General features: G+C 47.0%; 2 protein-coding genes across 2 annotated transcripts; both read left to right on the forward strand.

Moving 5' to 3' along the window:
- The first annotated feature begins 3886 nt into the window (after nt 1–3886).
- On the forward strand, nt 3887–5744 carry LOC125541638 (11-beta-hydroxysteroid dehydrogenase 1A-like). The gene is made up of 6 exons (XM_048704994.2): nt 3887–4168; nt 4263–4455; nt 4532–4617; nt 4720–4851; nt 5023–5187; nt 5267–5744. The coding sequence occupies exons 1-6, from the start codon at nt 3929–3931 to the stop codon at nt 5555–5557; spliced, it is 1107 nt and encodes a 368-aa protein (XP_048560951.1). The 5' UTR covers nt 3887–3928; the 3' UTR covers nt 5558–5744.
- Nucleotides 5745–10651: 4907 nt separating this feature from the next.
- Nucleotides 10652–12479, forward strand: LOC125541639 (11-beta-hydroxysteroid dehydrogenase 1A-like). Its single transcript, XM_048704995.2, has 6 exons — nt 10652–10911; nt 11002–11194; nt 11328–11413; nt 11493–11624; nt 11737–11901; nt 11995–12479. Exons 1-6 carry the CDS (start codon nt 10726–10728, stop codon nt 12286–12288), a joined length of 1056 nt encoding a protein of 351 aa, XP_048560952.2. The 5' UTR covers nt 10652–10725; the 3' UTR covers nt 12289–12479.
- The last annotated feature ends 349 nt before the right edge of the window (nt 12480–12828 follow it).

Below are 12828 nucleotides of genomic sequence, written 5' to 3' on the forward strand. Positions count from 1 at the left end.
TGAGAGTTTCAATGGCTTCACTCAAAAGGATTGGTAGGTGTAGGATTTTGAGATGAGCATCACTTGAAAACTTTTCCTTAGTTTTACCTCGACCCCCTTTAACAGTACGGTATTTCCTATGACTCAAGAAGGAGAAAAATGAAACTATGAAAACAAAGGTCTTCAAGCTTCATATTCCTCGCATGAATATCAAGTCTTCAGGATTACACCAATTTCTTCACTTTCAAAGTCTTCAGAGAGCTAAAGTCTTCAGTTGAAGACATTCATTTTTAGGGGTCGACTCTCTCTATAAGTATCAAACTCCTTATACATTTATAGACCTGTGTACAATCACAAATGCATTAGTCTCTTAACCTATAAGTCTCCAATACATCAAAATCACTAAGGGACACTAGATGCACTTACGCCCTCTCCGGGGCACGTCGACCGAGCCGACAAACCTGCCACCCAAGCAAAGACCGAGCCGCTGCCCCACACCATGGAGCTGTGTTGCACGTCGTTTTCCGAGGCCGCCGCCTCGGTGCACATCAGCCGTCCGGGGCCACTGACCCGGCATCCACCAAACTCGACGCAAAAGAAAAAAAAGACGCACTAAGCACGAGCTAGCTCTCTCAAGCAACATCCCCAAGAAGAAAACGACGAAGACACCGCCATCACTCGCTCCCCAAACCATCCGAACCTTAGTCTTTCACCCAGAAAGCCCATACCACCCGTAGAGGAAGAGGAGTTATACAACGACGCCTCAAAAAAAATAACAATGCCCGAAAGTGCAATCGTAGACGGCACCAACATTACATTAAAGCAGGTCATTTTGGCTGAGGCAAAATAAAGATGAGGCGTTTTGTCAGTCCAACGGAGGATAAGGACGAAACCGTACGTACACTTTGGTAAGGAAATACTCCTGCAAGAAACAGGAAAAAATCTGTGGATACCGGTTGCAAACTCCATCTCGTGCATACCCTCTCCCAGATGCTCCCACGTGTCCCACCTCCTCATCTGACGATAGTTGCTCCTCCGCTCTGTTGGTGGCTTCTCTCGGCTCCGAAACGAAAGCTCGGCTCCAAACTACATGTGATCCCAGCTCCTTCACGAGACGAGTCCAGCGGAGGTGGAGGTCCACGCAGCCGAATCGGCTCAGGGCATCCCTTTCCTTTCTATGCCAGTCGTCGGCTCCAAGGTCCGCCGCCGGAGTCCCCTGCCCCGCCGCCTCGTGCGCCACGATGGAGGACAGGACGCGCCGCTCGCCCCCTCCTTCTCCGCCTCAGGCGACGGCCTCTCCCTCCACCATGGGCACCTGTTGCATCTCGCCCAAAACTGGTAATCCCCCTCCCTAAGCACCCCAATTGACAACAAAAAAAGGTCTTATTTAAGTATATGTGTTGTTCCAAGGTTGGTACGGTTGTTAGATAGTGAATTGTGGTTTCCAAACAGCCGATTCCATTAGTGGTTCTGTACATAACATGGGCTGATATCGTTTGGTGCGATGTCCTGATTCATTATGGCACTCAACACTGAAATTTGTCCTTCAATTGCTTATCCGGTGGTGACTCCTGCTGCACTTGCATTGTTACTGAAATTAGCAATTCAAAGTGTATAAGACAGCCATAGATAGAGTAATTTTTTTCTTGAGCAGAGCCTTAATTAGATAGCGGTTGATTCAGGAAATCATGCATAGTGATTCACCAATGCAGACCACCAAATTACAACACTGAATCTGGATCACGCTGCCATAGTGTCGTTCATTGTCCAATGAAAGTTTTTTCTTATCTAAAAGACAACCTTAAAATTTACTCGGATTTTGAACGAAACAAATAGACAACAATCCGAATGATTCAGTTATCTTATATGAGATGTGCTCCATATTTATTTGTTGGGCAGTGAACACAAGTTATGGTTCTGTAACTCGACTACATGATAGAATAAACAGAAGAAGCATAAGGCGAACAGTTCAATGCCTCGTGTCTGGTTATTGTATTTGTTTATTTGAACCTTTCATGCTTATAGTATACATAATTCCAATGATTTTTCTCTGTCTCAAGTACATGACCAAACTCACATTCTGTGCATGTCCTTTACTATCTTGGAGCAGCTTCATGTATAAAAGTTTGTGGCAGACTTCAAGGAGAAATTGTCAAATCCACAACCGTGAGGGACGAGTGAACAAAGAGAAAACGGGACGCCACATACTCGTGCAGCAGCCACGCTCCGCTGGACAAAGACCCTCAAGTACACCACTGCAACAAAACAGTTGCCGAGGAAACCTTTGGAGAAGACTCCATGCTTCCTGATGTAGTAGACTTGGCCTAGGAATATCAAATTTTGTAAATTTGGAGTTGGACAACTGTTGTATCGGTGTAGAGTTGATTGCTCTCCTTGACAATGTACAATAACTTGTGTACAGTGTACCTTTTCATTTGAAATACATATGGATGATTTGAAATCTTCAACTTGATAGATGTGTTCCCAAAATGTGACTGTTTCTCTAATTTCACTGATTTGCTATACACTGTAGCAAAGATGTTATTTTTGTTTGCCTTGTCATTAACTGGACTAAACTTCAGTTAAAGTCAGACAACACAATATGTCTACAAATTCAGTCATTTAATTCTTCTTTTCTTGATGCTTCTAAAACACAAGAACATAATTCGTGAAATTCCACTTGAGCAAGGATCTTTTCATCCTAACTCTGTAAATATTTTTGTCTTGAAGAAACCTCATTGAGATGGCCAACCACAAAACTCAATTTCGACTGTGAATGTGACATCCTTTTAGGACTGCCAATTTTGATAATAATTATATTTTAAATCAGCAGTCCAGAAGTTCTGAAACCTTTACAGTTGTTCTAACTATAGCTTGTAATTGATGATTAATGTAGGGAAATTTATATAGCTCACCAAAACCTCTACAACAGGCACGCTACTCAATTTGATCAAGATGTAACACTACATTCGGTCACACTATCAATGTAATTTTACAGAAATCCATTTGGATGACTGCTGCACCCCTTTTCCTATCATGGCGGCATGTAGTCAGGTTTATGTGATCCAAGCCAGCGGCAGATCCACCATGGTCGTCCTTGTAAGAGACAATGTCAGATTCAGGCATGGCCCCTCTCGTCCTTCTCGGCAATCCTACCTGCGGCAGAACGGTGCGCGGCGGCCATGGATGTCCTTCCAACCCCATGTGGCCATGGGAATTGGGAATGGATGGACGTGGTTTGGGCGTGCGACGGACATGGCTGTAGTTTCGCTCAGTGCAGCGAACGCTCGACCAGAAACGTGGCGACCAATCACATCACGGACGGGGAGAGTGTCCCGGTCGCTCGGCCATGATAAAACTTGATCGGATCACGGCTGGACGGGGAAGGAGTAGCTAGCAATTACAGACGTTTATCTGATCGGAAGCGATCGCAGATGCATAATTCACGGGAGCCGGGGTTGTACCACGATGAGCCGGGATCGTATGTTTGGAGCCGAGCGTTCGTTTCCAATCCAAGCCGAGAGAAGCCACGAACGGAGCGGAGGAGCAGCTATCGTCAGATGAGAAGGTGGGACACGTGGGAGCATCTGGGAGAGGGTATGCACGAGATGGAGTTTGCAGCCGGTATCCACAGAATTTTTTTCCAAGAAACATACCATGATCCTATCATTTAACGTACATGCACCAATCTTGATGCAATCTTGTAGCGCTCTGCGTGCTCTGGCCACCTGCAGGTTGTGTCTAGAAGCTCACAGGTAGCTCTGCTCCTGCAGGACACCGCGCCACGCGTCCAGCCATATGCGACGTGTCATGCCAGCCTGAGACTCCCGCTTTCATGCAGTGAAGCTCCTCGAGTGTGTCTCTCCTGGTCTCATGCGAGCGCACTACAGACATCAAGCAAGCCCAGCCCCAAGGAAGGAAGGAAAGGAAGGAGGAGGTCGACGCCGCCATGGAGATGCTGAGCATGCTGAAGGTGGGGTACACGGTGCTGCGCAGCGAGACGCCGGCGACGGACCTCGTCAACACCTTCATGGACTGGGCGGCCCGCCGGTCGCTCCTCCTCCTGGCGCTCTTCATGCCCCCCTACCACGTCTACAAGCTCGCCGCGTCGGCCGCCGCCACCGTCGCGCCGGAGGACGTCGCGGGGAAGGTCGTGCTCGTCACGGGCGCCTCCTCCGGCATCGGCGAGGTACGGATAATGGAGATTCTCGATCAGGGTTGCCCTTATTTGAGTAGTATATTCCTGGGTTCCGATTAACTTGACTTGCTGCGTGTGCGTTCAGCAAATAGCTTACCAGTACGCGAAGAAGGGAGCGAGGCTGGCCCTGGTGGCGAGGAGGCAGGGAAGCCTGCACGAGGTCGCCGCCAAGGCGACCGATCTCGGCTCGCCGGACGTGCTCGTCGTGCCGGGGGACGTGGCGAGGCCGGAGGACTGTAAGGCGTTCGTCCAGGCCACGGTCGAGCGCTTTGGCCGGCGTAAGTACCCACCTGCTAGTTACTGCCTACCTTGATGAGTGAGTCACTGTAACTTGGGCAAGTGGTTTGATTGCAGTGGATCATCTTGTGAACAATGCCGGTCTGGCCAACGTGTGCTGGTTCGAGGAGGTGCCCGATGTCGCCGGTTTCAAGCAAGTCTTGGTACTGTTCGGTCCCTGGTTCTCTACCCACCTCCGTTCTTGTGCTTCTCTGCTTATACCATCTCCTTTCATGATGCTGATATGTGTTGGTGCTGTGCTGCAGGACGTGAACTTCTGGGGCACGGTGCATCCAACCCACGCCGCTCTTCCCCACCTGAAGAGGAGCCGCGGGAAGATCTTCGTCAACTCCTCGGCCGCGGCGGTGCTGGCAATGCCAAGGATGAGCTTCTACAATGTATATTTCCCTCGCCAGTGCGCTTGTTTTTTCCTTTCTACTCCCTCCGTATCATAATATTTGTTGTTTTAGCAGTTCAATTACTAAAACGACATATACTATGGTACAGAGGAGTACTAGTGTGCAGACATGAGCATTTTGACGACCGATACATGTTCCTTATCCTTGCAGGCTAGCAAGGCTGCCGTGCTGAGCTTCGCCGAGACCCTGCGGATGGAGCTCGGCGACGAGGTGGGCGTCACGGTGGCGACGCCCGGATGGATCGAGTCCGAGATGACCAAGGGGAAGCACCTCTCCAAAGAAGGGAGAGTGGAGGTCGATCAAGACACCAGGGATGTGAGTTGTTGCACCACTTCAGACAGAAGTTCTCGGTATTTGTGAACGGTGCATGCTCATGCTTGATTTGCAAACGCAGGCTCAGGTGGGCCTGTTTCCGGTGGTGCGTGCCGAGCGGTGCGCCGAGGCCATCGTGGACGCCGTCTGCCGCGGCCGGCGCAGCGTCACCGTGCCGCTGTGGTACCGTGCGCTGTTCCTCTGGCGGTCATTGGCGCCGGAGGTGGGCGACGTCCTGCAACGCGTGTTCTATCGCCGGAGCTCCGGCGACGGCGGCAGCCAGATGAGGGCGAGGAGGGTCCTGGAGGTCACGGGCGCCAAGCGCGTGCTGCAGCCGCCGTCGCTGCACACCGCGGACATCAAACGGGAGTAGAGTAGAGCAGGTGGTACGTGAGTGTTCCTGTGTCGTACTGGGACCAAAATAAATAGAATGGCGAGTTGTGGTTTGAGTGAAGAGTGATGAATGGTTCCTCTTGTGTAAATTCATAGCATAAGATGAAACAGTTGTAGAAATTGTACGTACAGCGTGGGAAAAAGCAAAGATATGAGGTATTGGACCATCTCTCGCTGGGCGTACACGAGCGGTGAACGCGGATTTGCATATTTGGGATCGTGATATTCTGAGAGGACCGAAAAAAGAATTAAAAAATTAAAAAAAGAATTAGAAAAGTTGCGAAAGGGTCCTATAAATGCGGAATCCCAAACACGCCAAAAAGAGATTCTTGTCATTACTAAAAACCTATTAGAGCAAGAGAAGATCTACTGGTTACAAAGGGGTCGTACAAACTAGCTCTTATATGGTGATCGTAACACTTCTTTTTTCCATAATGCGGCGACGACTAGAAAAAAAAGAAATCAGATTAAAAAATTGCTGGATGACAATGATGTTTGGCTGCAAGATACGAAGATGAAAAATCATATTACGGGGTACTTCGCTAATCTCTTTACTTTACAAGTTGCTCAACTGAATCCGAAGGTTTTATCCCTCGTCAGAAGAAAAGTGACAGATGAAATATTGCTCTCCTTGCTCCTTATACGGCTGAGGAGGTTCGAAAGGCGCTTTTTGATATAGAAGACTTAAAAGCGCCGGGTTCGGATAGACTACATGCCATTTTTTATAAAAGATTTTAGTCTATGTTGGGGGATGATCTGACTGAAGAGGTGCTCCAGGCGATGAATACTGGCACTATACCTAATGGGTGGAATGATACAACAATTGTAATGATCCCAAAGATTGGTTCCCCAGAAAAGGTAACTCAGTTTAGACCAATCAGTTTATGCAACGTGGTGTATAAGGTTATTTCAAAAATGATTGCGGCTCGTCTGAAGTTAATCCTTCCAGATGTTATCAGTACAACTCAGAGTGCATTTGTACCAGGAAGAATGATCACAGATAATATTTTTAATGGCCTACGAATATTTTCACACAATAAAGAAAAAAAGGAGTGGTAAAGAGGGTATATGTGCCATCAAACTGGATATGCATAAAGCGTATGACCGAGTAGAGTGGTCCTTTTTGAAGGAAATAATGCTAAAATTGGGTTTCAAAGAGAAGTGGGTAGATTTAGTTATGCAATGTGTATCTTCTGTGGAGTACAGGGTTCGTTTTAATAATGAAGAGACTGAGAGCTTTAAACCTACTAGAGGTCTGAGGCAGGGAGACCCCCTCTCCCCATACTTATTCTTGTTATGTACAGAGGGGCTGACCGCTCTACTAGCTAATGCAGAGGAGAATGGTAATATTTCTGGAGTTAAGGTCTACAGAAATGCCCCATCAATTTCAAACCTTTTATTTGCCGACGATTCGTTGATCCTTATGAAAGCAAATGCTATGAATGCGGAGGCATTGAAATCAGTATTGGATTCTTATTGCGCTACCTCAGGGCAATTGGTGAGTGTTGAAAAATTTAGTATTTTCTTTAGTCCCGATACAAAAGTAGAAGATAGAGCGCGGATCTGCACAACATTGAATATTATGACCGAAGCCCTCAATGATAAATATTTGGGTTTACCTGCAAATGTGGGCATGGACAAAAGTGATTGTTCCTTTTCCTAATTGATCGCATTACTACAAAAATTAGTGGATGGAAGGAGAAGCTGTTATCCGCGGGAGGAAAGGAAATTCTATTTAAAGCTGTTGTACAAGCTATCCCAGCTTATGTTATGTCCGTTTTTAAAATTCCTAAAAAAATTGTAAAGGAATCATTGACGCGATGTCGCAATTTTGGTAGGATGATGAGGACAATCAGAAAAGGATGCATTGAATGGCGTGGGGGAAAATGTGTGTCCCAAAAACACAAGGTGGAATGGGGTTCCGAAATTTACATTGTTTCAATTTGGCGTTACTAGCCAAGCAAGCGTGGCGTTTGCTTGATAATCCGGAATCGTTATATGCCACAATCATGAAAGCTAAATATTTCTCGGATGGCGATTTAATGAATGCAAGTCTAAAGAAGGGTTCTTTTTTCACCTGGCAAAGCATTATGGCAGGGGTTAATTCTCTAAGGAACGGCTATATCTGGCGAGTTGGAAACGGACAAAAAATTGATATTTGAGAAGATGCATGGATCCCGAATTGTGCAAATAGAAAAATAATTACTCCTAGAAGGGGGCAACTTTTGTCAAAGGTTTCTGATCTTATTGATCCAATTACGAGTTATTGGGATGAAGACTTGGTGAGACAAACGTTGTGGCCAATTGACGCTCAAAGGGTACTTGCAATCCCCCTTTCGATACATGAAATGACGGATTTCATTGCTTGAAGTTTCACAAAAAATGGTTTGTTCACTGTTCGATCGGCTTATTAGGAGGAATGAAACAAACAGCATGGAAGAAAATTACAATATATGTATGGTATGGGTAGATCCAATGCTAATCCTGTTTGGAGCAAGATCTGGAAGCTATCTTGTCTGGCAAAGGTAAAAATCTTCATCTGGCGTACATTGCATGGAACACTCCCATGTCGTGTTACGCTTGTCAATAGACATGTGAAGGTCCCTCCCATCTGCCCAACATGTTCAAAAGGGCTAGAAGACACGAAACACGTCTTGTTTCTGTGTCAGAAGGCGAAAAAGGTCTGGGATAATTTGGGTTTGTATGAGGTGATCAATAGAGCCTGTGTTGTTGACCGGGCAGGAGAGGCAGTTCTTGAATTTTTATTACTTATGCCAGAGGAAGAAATATCTGTTTTGGGACTCCAGGATGCACGTGAATTGATCATTATAACAGCTTGGTATTTATGGTGGGATAGACGTAAACTGGTTCATGAAGGAAAGTCTCAAGATGCATATCAATCTGCGATGGGGGCCCGTGCTATAGCGGCAAATTATGTTAAAGCAAACTCCCCTAAGGCGATCAGTAAGAAAGGGGGATGGCTTAGACCTCCTATGGGTTTTGTGAAGCTAAACATTGATGCTTCCTTTGACCATGATCTGCTTAGAGGCACGGCGGGGGAAGTCCTAAGAGATGACAAAGGAAGGTTCATTGTTGGTGGAAGTTGGCGACTTGACTGGTGTGCGGATGTTCTAACGGCAGAAGCATTGGCACTGAGGTTTGGCCTTACCCTAGCACAGAAGGCGGGGTGCAACCGCCTTATTGTTAACTCTGATAATACGGAAGTGATTGACACGATGAAGAATGGAGGACAATCGGCGGGAGCGGCGACGGCAGTTTTTGATGATTGCTATTTTATGGCTTGCGATTTTACTATTACTAGATTTGAACATTGTAATAGGGAAGCAAATAAAGTTGCTCATGAAATTGCTAGGTTAGCGAAATATTCAGCGACTAAGGATTGGTTTGAGGAGCCCATGGTTAATATTGTATCTCCTTTTATTGATGATGTAACTGTTATTTCTAATCAATAAAGCTTAATGTTTTCAAAAAAAAAGAGTTGCGTTTGAACTATGGTACTCCCTCCGTTCCAAATTACTCGTCTTAGAAATGGATGTATCTACAACTAAAATACATCTAGATACATCCATACATGTGACAAGTAATTCGGAACGGAGGGAGTATGATTCTAAAGTCACGCTACGCGTCCGCCGGCGGATAGCTAGAAAACATCCGCCGCTTTGCTGGCCGTTGGATGGACGCGGGGATGTCTGGCCGTTGGATGGACGTGGGGATGTCCATCCAATTAACCCGCCAACGTGGTGATGTCCATCCTATTAACCCACTCACAAGCGCCACCTCCTTTTTGCAACAAGGGCGGTGTTGCGGTACAAGTCCTGCAACAGGATGCTTGTTGCAAAACGTCCACACCGCTATTTACCTTTCTGATACACAGTTTGTGTTGCGAATTTTTTTTTCAACTGAGGTCTTATTTTAGATTTTTATTTATAATCAAGGTTTGTTGAAAAAATTGTCTTCATCCTTTTGTAACATATATTATGTTATAGGAGAAACTTCTGCAACATTGAAGTTGTTGCAGAAAAATTAGAGGGTCACAAGGAGTCACGCGCACATGTCACGTGGGGCATGTGTTGTACGAGTGAACATGTGTTGTGTTGCAGAATTTGTTTTTGACCGTGTTACGCGTCAACCGATGAATTTTTTTAAAGAATCCATCAGATTGTGAATCGTCAGATCTATTGTATTTTGTGACTTAATGTTATCCTCATTTGTGAAACGGAGCAAATTTCATTTTGCAACAAAACTCCATTGTATCTCGTGGCTTAATGTTGTCCTCATTTCTGAAATAGAGGATGTGTTGTAAGTTTCGTTTTGTAACACAAGTCTTGTTGCAAAAATATTTGAAACAAGATTAGTGTTGCAAAAGTATTTTTTGTAGCAGAGGTCTTATGCTATTTTTATTTTTTTACAACAAAGGTCTTGTTACGTATATTATTTGCAATACGTGTCTTGTTGCATATTTTTTTTACGTCTTCACTTTTTTGCAACACCGATATTGTTACAAAAGGTACTTTTGCAACACGAATGTTGTTGTAGAAAAATTACAGTAAAAATGTAGTCACGGACCACGCATGGGACACGCGTCACACGCTCCAGACGGTGGACGCGCGGTGTCGGATCAACCGGCTGTTCACAAGCTTTTTCCCCGGTTCTATTTCTACCAACAAAACTCTGTACTTTTAAATCTCTCGATGACGACGACAACAACAACAAAAAACTCTGTTCTTTTAAATGGGAGGTTTAGAAAGAAGATTTGTTTTCAGTGCTGGAAACGTATGGGTGTGCATTGGAAACTCGAAACTGAAACAGAGCATACAACGGGCTTCTTTTTCCAATCGACGATGCTCACGTTACTTGCGCTGTGTATGCGGTCACCGAGATGACCAGACCGACGTCTGACGGCAAGATGAAGCACGAAACGTGGTTGCCACGTAGCCCCAGCGCCGGCACGTAGCAGCTGAGATGGCGGTCAGCATGCCCTCTCGCCTCTCCACGCGTCTCCTGCACCGCACCGCACCGCAAAGGAGGATCCTGCCTGCCAGCTGCCGGCATATATGCAACGCTGGTGCCCAGGTCCGCCGTCGTAGGGATACACACTGCAAATAATACCTGTCGGCAAGGACGCCGATGACGATGCTGATGGGCAGGCTGGCCGGCGTAGCGCTGCAGCTCGCTCTCGCCGCACTGCTCGTGCTCTTCCTCCCGCCCTACTACGTCTACAGGCTCACCGCCTCTTTCCTCGGCTCCGTCTTCCCCGACAGCGTCTCCGGCAAGGTCGTCCTCATCACAGGCGCCTCCTCCGGCATAGGCGAGGTATATATATATATATATTGTAGATCTCTCCAAGATGATTCATCTCTTACATATGGTAGATTTTAGCTAGCTTCTTGCTTGTGTGTGTAGCACCTGGCGTATGAGTACGCGAAGAGAGGAGCCAACCTGGCGCTGGTGGCCAGAAGGGAGGCGAGCCTCCGGGAGGTCGCCGACCACGCGTCCGCGCTCGGCTCGCCCAGCGTCCTTGTCTTGCCGGCCGACGTCTCCAAGCCCGATGACTGCCGAAAGTTCATCGACGACACGGTTGCCTACTTTGGAAGATGTAAGTCTGAGCTGAATGGCATCCGTATATGGCACCACAATCTGCAGCCAAATATCGATACATGAAATTTCTTGAAACAGAAGTGTGCATTCAGATAACTGGAACTGTCTTTTGACGCGCTTGATATTTGCAGTGGACCACTTGGTGAACAACGCGTCGATTTGGCAGGTCTGCAAGTTCCAAGAGGTGGAGGACGTGAACTACTTCAGAACACTTATGGTACACAGCCACATGCCGTTTTCAGTTCTTCACACAAACTTAGGGCACGAACTAACTTGACCTTTTTCTGCGCATGTAGGACATCAACTTCTGGGGACATGTGTACCCAACTCGCTATGCCATTCCTCACCTGAAGAAAACCCATGGCCGGATCGTCGGTGTCACCTCCAACTCCTCCTACATATTCATCGGAAGGAACACCTTCTACAATGTCTCTACTCAGACGAGTCCCTTACACGCTTGCTTGCTAGCATATATAAACAGTTGAAATGCACGGGTACAATGTGGTTGCTAATGCAAAATGACTGTTGTTTGCATGGCAGGCGAGCAAAGCAGCGGCGCTAAATTTTTACGACACGCTTCGGATGGAGCTCGGTGGGGAAGTCCGCATTACAGAGATCGTCCCAGGGGTGGTCGAGTCAGAGATCACAAAGGGGAAGATGCTCACCAAGGAAGGCGAGATGAAAGTTGACCAAGACGAAAGAGATGTAACACGAGTTGCCACACGATATTATCGTTCGACCGCGGTAGCATCATATCATTTCATGTTGTTGATGTAGCCATAATTGTGATCATCGCAGGCGATCCTTGGGCCGACAGCGGCGGAGCCTGTCGCCGCTTTCGCAAAGACGGCGGTGAAGGACGTGTGCCGGGGGCAGAGGTACGTGTTTGAGCCGAGGTGGTACATGGCGGTGTACCTGTTTAGGGTCTGCTTCCCGGAGATCTTGGCCTGGAGCTCCCGGCTCCTGACCGTGAAGACGCTGGGGCGCCCTGCAACGACCGACACTGTGGGAAGACAGATCCTCGACATGCCCGGGGTGCGCTGGCTCACCCAAACGGCCTCGCTGCGGTCGCCGGAGATTCAGGCCAGATGAAAGTAGCTGGATCGGCCCGTTGTGATGTAAGAAGCCCACTACGATGTCTGGTAGTAGTAAGATGAAGCTTTGTCCAACTAAAACATGCTTGTGTACTAGTATGTCCCATGGTCCGTAATAATTGTGTACTAGTATGTCCCATGGTCCGTAATAATTGAGAGTGGAAAAGAACATCACAGTACTTTTTTTTTCGTCTGAAATCCAGTGGACACCGTAGAAGACATCACTACTTGGTGCAATGTGCATGGAACTTCCACTTCTGAGTTACCGAATTGGGAATTTGAGGCAAAAAACATAAATTTGACCTCGGACGAAACTATTTCACAAACTAAACTATGTTTGAAAGTATTTCACCCAGCTGACCTCTAATATGCAGCGCCCAACAGCAAGGCGCCACACTCTTACTGTGCAGCGCCTAACACACAGACGCCACACTATGCAGCGCCTAGCTGTAACACACAGACGCCACACTATGCAACGCCTAGCTGTAAGGAGCTGCACTACACTGTGCAGTGCCTAACTGTAAGGAGTTGCACAATA

Source organism: Triticum urartu, chromosome 2A, assembly GCF_056163025.1.
Source record: "Triticum urartu cultivar PI428250 chromosome 2A, HENAU_Tu73, whole genome shotgun sequence".
Lineage (NCBI taxonomy): Eukaryota > Viridiplantae > Streptophyta > Magnoliopsida > Poales > Poaceae > Triticum > Triticum urartu.

Coding starts and splice junctions, on each gene's coding strand:
- LOC125541638 (XM_048704994.2), top strand. CDS start 3,929: ATGGAGATGCTGAGCATGCTGAAGGTGGGGTACACGGTGCTGCGCAGC. Junction 4,456..4,531: donor GGTCGAGCGCTTTGGCCGGC/GTAAGTACCCAC, acceptor GTTTGATTGCAG/TGGATCATCTTGTGAACAAT. Junction 4,618..4,719: donor CCGGTTTCAAGCAAGTCTTG/GTACTGTTCGGT, acceptor GCTGTGCTGCAG/GACGTGAACTTCTGGGGCAC.
- LOC125541639 (XM_048704995.2), top strand. CDS start 10,726: ATGACGATGCTGATGGGCAGGCTGGCCGGCGTAGCGCTGCAGCTCGCT. Junction 10,912..11,001: donor CCTCCTCCGGCATAGGCGAG/GTATATATATAT, acceptor TTGTGTGTGTAG/CACCTGGCGTATGAGTACGC. Junction 11,414..11,492: donor ACTACTTCAGAACACTTATG/GTACACAGCCAC, acceptor CTGCGCATGTAG/GACATCAACTTCTGGGGACA.